General features: G+C 43.3%; 1 protein-coding gene across 4 annotated transcripts in view; it reads left to right on the forward strand.

Moving 5' to 3' along the window:
* Positions 1 to 5,710, forward strand: part of PIP5K1A (phosphatidylinositol-4-phosphate 5-kinase, type I, alpha) — a 52,426-nt gene that overhangs the window by 45,662 nt on the left and 1,054 nt on the right. For 3 of the 4 annotated variants that reach the window (XM_011937852.1, XM_011937855.1, XM_011937854.1), the window contains 3 exons: positions 322 to 468; positions 637 to 766; positions 5,426 to 5,471. In XM_011937852.1, coding sequence (XP_011793242.1) covers positions 322 to 468; positions 637 to 766; positions 5,426 to 5,471 — 323 coding nt within the window. The remainder of the gene's footprint in view (positions 1 to 321; positions 469 to 636; positions 767 to 5,425; positions 5,472 to 5,710) is intronic. The other variant, XM_011937856.1, reaches the window with a different exon arrangement.

Genomic DNA, 5,710 nt, shown 5'->3' on the forward strand with positions numbered 1-5,710 from the left:
TCTCAAAAAAAAAAAAAAAAAAAAAAAGGAATTATGCATTAGGGTACATTTCATCTGATGGAAGTAGAGCAGCTGTCAAGGCTCCATGTTGGAGGGGTAGGTGTGGATATGTTTCCTTTCTTCTAGGTTTTATGCCTCTTGGAAAGTGAAGTGAGCTAACACCTTGTTCTCTGAATAGTAATTCATAGAGCCCATCTTTGTTGACATTAGCCTTTTCACTTTTCAGACCAACTTTGGGTGTGTATTGGGGATACTAGCAATTTACTTGTATGGATGTCTTGGTAGTGGTTGCTAAGTAGGCTCTCTCTTTCCCTTTTGAAGTGAAGCCTTCTCCTTCCAAAAAGTTTCGATCTGGCTCATCTTTCTCTCGGCGAGTAGGCTCCAGTGGCAACTCCTGCATTACTTACCAGCCATCGGTCTCTGGGGAACACAAGGCACAAGTGACAACAAAGGCGGAAGTGGAGCCAGGTCAGCACTATGGCTGGGGTCTCCATGTGATTGGGTACTCCGTCCCTTCCTTCTGAGCCTTTACCTTGTCCGGCTAGGACCTCTGCTCCCATTTCTATCCAGGAAGCCAAGCTGCTACATATTTTTCCTTGTATTTACCGTACCCCATCTTCTCTTTCTTTTTTCTAGGCGTTCACCTTGGTCGTCCTGATGTTTTACCTCAGACTCCACCTTTGGAGGAAATCAGTGAGGGCTCACCTATTCCTGACCCCAGTTTCTCACCTATAGTTGGAGAGACTTTGCAAATGCTAACTACAAGGTTTGTTTATTGGCCCCTTTCTCCATATAATCTCTCTCTTTTCAAGTCCTTGGAAACCTCTATAATATGATTGCATCGTAATAAATTACCCCAAAGATTAGTGGCTTAAAATAACAAACATATATCATACTTTCTGTGGGTCAGGAATCCAGGCCCAGCTTAGCTGGGTCCTCTGGCTCAAGATTTCTCATGAGGTGGCATTTAAGCTGTTGGCCAGGGCTGGGGTCTCATCTGAAGGCTCAAATAGGAGAATCTGCTTCTAAGCTTATTTATGTGGTTATGGGTAGGATTCTGTTCCTTGTGGGTTGCTGAACTGAAGGCCTTAGTTCCTTGCTGGCTGTTGTCTGGGGGCTTCCCTCAGTTCTTTGCTACATGGACTTCTCCATAGGACAGCTCAGAACATGGCACCTGGCCTATCTGACAGTGAACAAGAGAGTATGTGCCTATGCAGAAACAGTAGCCTCTTATAACTTAATCTCAGAATTGACATTCTACTACTTGTGCTATATTCTGTTCACTAAATGCAGCCCACACTCAAGAGGAAGGGATTACCCATAGGTGTGAATACCAGGAGGCGCAGGGATCATTGCGAGCCATCTTCGAAACTGCTTGTCGTAGTCTGCCCTCTGGTCTCCAGTAATTTACATACCTCCATGTCCAAAATAAACTGACCCCTTCCAGGATCTCCAGCAGTCTCATCCCATTGTAACATTAGCTCAAAGTCCAGAGTTTTATTACTTAAATTAGGTCCAGGTTTGGATGAGCCCCCCCAGGTATAGTTCTTTAAGCACAGCTCCTTAAGTACAATTCTTCTCAATCTGTGAACTTGTGGAACTAAAGAGACGGTTATTCTTTCCCCTTGTACCTAGCATACAGTGGTGAGCCAGGCATTAGATAACCAATATACACATTTCTGTACATAAAAGGGGAGAATGGGAGGCACAAAAAGGAGTCATTGATTTTATTAGCTGTTCCAAAATCCAGGAAATGTTGGAGTTTCTTTTATTAGGCCTCAAAGCAGAATAATTCTCCATGGTTCTTGGCTCTACCCTGTAGACTCTTGGTTTTGTCTTCTGAGTCTTCCTTTTTCATCAAAGCTAGAGTGTGTTTTTACATGAGTTCTTTTCTCAGCCTGCTTCTTTCCAGTAGAATTTTGGGGGAACTAGTGGTCTCTTTATTTTGTACTGTTTCTGGCTTTTTTGATCCAAGGTGGCAGTGTTTCTACTGATACAGAAGATTTTGTGGGCCTCCTGTGATTCTCCTTGGGATTTACTCCATTAGACAAAAGCCACACTCATAAATATCTTCTTCATGAGACCTAAGCTGCTTACAGACCCTGCTTTTCGGTTGAAAGGATCTGTGAAACAATCTTTTGAACAGCCTTTTGTATGATTGAATAGCACAATCAGCCCTCCATATCCACAGGTTCCACGTCCCAGATTCAACCAACTGTGGACTGAAAATACTTGAGAGCCTGGTGTGGTGGCTTATGCCTATAATCCCACCATTTGGGAGGCTGAGGTGGGAGGATTGCTTGAGGCAGTTTGAGACCAACCTGGTCAATAAAATGAGACCCCCTTCCCTTAAAAAAAAAAAAAAGAAAAGAAAAAATAGTAAAAATTCTGAAAATGTTATGTTGTTGCTGACATGTACAGTTAGGCCTACAATGGTTGTGTCTGTACTTAACATGTACAGAATTTTCTTGTCATTATTCCCTGAACAATACAGTGTAACAGCTGTTTACATAGCATTTACATTGTATTAGTTATAAATAATCTAGGAATGATTTAAAGTATATGAAGGGCCAGGCATGATGGCTCACACCTGTAATCCCAACACTTGTGGGAGATAGAGGCGGCCAGATTACTTGAGCCTAGGAGTTTCAGATCAGCCTGAGCAACATGGCAAAATCCCATCTCTACCAAAAATATTAAAAAATTAGCTAGGCGTGGTGGTATGTGCCTGTAGTCCCAGTTACTCAGGAGGCTGAGGCAGTAGGATCGCTTGAACCCAGGAGGCAGAGGTTGCAGTGAGCCGAAATCGTGCCACTGGACTCCAGCCTGGGTGACAGAGCGACGAGACCCTTTCTCAAAAAAATAAATAAATAAAAATAAAGTGTATGAAAGATGTGCATAAGTTATATGCAATCTACGTAAGAGACTTGTGCTTGTGGATTTTGATATTCAAGGAGAGGTCCTGGAACTAGTTCCCCACAGGTACTGAGGGCTGACTACACTCTGAACCAATACCTTTTGTTTTTCTGAGGTCTTAATGAAATGTTTCACAGTCACGTTTGGCTTCATCTTTAGAACACATTTTCTTGGCAGTGCCCTGGAACTTATCCTTGCTCAAAAGCCTTTTTCGTTTTTTTGGGTAGACATGATGTCTCACTGTGTTAACCAGGCTGGTCTTAAACAGTCCTCCTCCCTCTGCCTCCTAAAGTGAGCCACAGTATGTGGCCTGTCATTTCTTAATTTTAGCATCGTTTGCTCTCTGGAGAGACTTAGTATTTTCAAAACCTATCAAGTTCTGGCATTTTTGTTTAATAGTCCTTCCCATAATTTCTTTCTCTTCTCTTACATTTTCCTATAAGCATCAAGAGAAAACCAGGTGGCACCTTCAGGACTTTGCTTCTAAATCTCCTTAGCTAGATTGTCCAATTCTTGAGGCACATATTCTACTTTTCACATAAGCACACATCACATTGTTGCTAAACTTTATGCTGCTACCTTACTAGGATCTCCTTTCCTTCAATTTCCAATAAAATTTTTCTCAGTTTAAGCCCTCACTGGTAACCCCATTTAAGTCCAAAATTCTATAAACAGCATATTCAGGACACTAACTTTTCACTAAAATGCTCCTCCAAGCCACCCCCAATGTTTTGGTTTTGTTTTTTGAGATGGAGTCTCACTCTGTTGCCCGGGCTGGAGTTCAGTGGCACAATCTTGGCTCACTGCAGTCTCCGCTGACAAGGTCTCCCTCTGTCACCCAGGCTAGAATGTAGTGGCACTATCTTGGTTTATTGCAACTTCCACCTCCCAGGTTCAAGCGATTCTCCTACCTCAGCCTCCTGAGTATCTGGGATTATAAGCATGCACCATTACGCCTGGCTAATATTTGTATTTTTGATAGAGACGAGGTTTTGCCATGTTGCTCAGGCTGGTCTTGAGCTCATGGCCTCAGGTGATCTGCCTGCCTCAGGCTCCCAAAGTGCTGAGATTGCAGGCATGAACCACCGCACCGGGCCACCACCCCCAAATTTTAGATTTTTGTGACAGCAGCACCTCAATTCCAGGTACAAAAATCTGTATTATCTATTATTGTGTAACAAATTACCCCCAAACTTAGCTGTCAAAAACAAACATTTGTTATCTCAGTCCGAGTGTGGTGGCTCACACCTGTAATCCTAGCACTTTGGGAGGCCAAGGAGAGTGGATCACTTGAGGCCAGGAGTTCGAGACCAGCCTGGCCAACATGGTGAAACCCCGTCTCTACTAAAAATGTAAAAATTAGCCAGGCATGGTGATGCGTGCCTATAATCCCAGATACTCAGGAGGCTGAAGTGAGGGAATTGCTTGAACCTGGGAGGCAGAGGTTGCAGTGAGCCATGATTGTGCCACTGCACTTCAGCCTGGGCAACAGTGAGATCCGTCTCAAAAAAAAAGAAAACAAAAGTTTGTTATCCCAGTTTCTGTACCTTAGCTGGATGCCTTTGGCTCGGGTTCTTTCTGGAGATTACAGTCAAGCTATTAGTCCAAAAGCTTATCTGAGGGAAGATCAGGTTCTCAGCTCACTTATATGGTTGTTGGCAGTATTCAGTTCCTTTGTCACATCGCCCTCTCCATAGCCAGCTCTTAGCGTAGGAGCTAAATTTCCTCAGAGCAGGCAAGCAGGGGCTAGAGCATGAGTCCAAGAAGAAGCTATAGTATTTTTATAATCTAATCTCCAAATTGACATTCCATCTCCTGTGCCACATTCTGTTCACGAGAAGAGAATCACTTAAGTGCAGCCTACACTCAAGAGGGGAGAGAATTACACAATGGCATGGATCTCAGGAGGCAGGGATTATTGGGGGGAATCTTAGAGGGTACCTACCACATCTGGAGATTGAAACAGAAGAGGGCAGAGTACTGGGAAATGTTTTATAGTATTCAAGAAGCCAAATATAGTTAATTAAAACAGTGTGCTTTGCCGGGCACGGTGGCTCACGCCTGTAATCCCAGCACTTTGGGAGGCCGAGGCGGGCAGATCACAAGGTCAGGAGATCGAGACCATCTTGGCTAACATGGTGAAACCCGACTCTATTAAAAATACAAAAAAAAATTAGCTGGATGTGGTGGTGGACGCCTGTGGTCCCAGCTACTCAGGAGGCAGAGGCAGGAGAATGGCGTGAACCTGGGAAGTGGAGCTTGCAGTGAGCAGAGATCACGCCACTGCACTCCAGCCTGGGTGACAAAGTGAGACACCGTCTCAAAAAAAAAAATAAATAAATAAAACGGTATGCTTCAAAATCTAGTAGCTTTTTAGCCTCTTCTTTCCAAATTCTAAATTGATTCTGAAGTGAAAATTAGAGAAGTAGTATAAGATTTAAGAGGGGAGTCCTTTGTTGTTGTCTTCTAATTCTTTTTCTCTCTGCTTCTGTTTTTTTTCGCCTGTTAGTACAACCTTGGAAAAGCTTGAAGTTGCAGAGTCAGAGTTTACCCATGTGAGTGTCTGGGATGTGTGGGAGGTGAACGTTTTGCAGGGTATAAAGAGGATCACTTATGGCCTGGAGCAGGAAGTTAATTGGCAAGATTAGAGGATCTGGGTATCTACTAAATCTTGTTTTTTATTTTTTATTTTGTTTTTATTTTTATTTATATATTTTTTTGAGATGGAGTCTCACTCTGTTGCCCAGGCTGGAGTGCAGTGGTGCAATCTTGGCTCACTGCAACCTCCGCCTCC

Source organism: Colobus angolensis, unplaced genomic scaffold, assembly GCF_000951035.1.
Source record: "Colobus angolensis palliatus isolate OR3802 unplaced genomic scaffold, Cang.pa_1.0 Scaffold169, whole genome shotgun sequence".
Taxonomy (NCBI): domain Eukaryota; kingdom Metazoa; phylum Chordata; class Mammalia; order Primates; family Cercopithecidae; genus Colobus; species Colobus angolensis.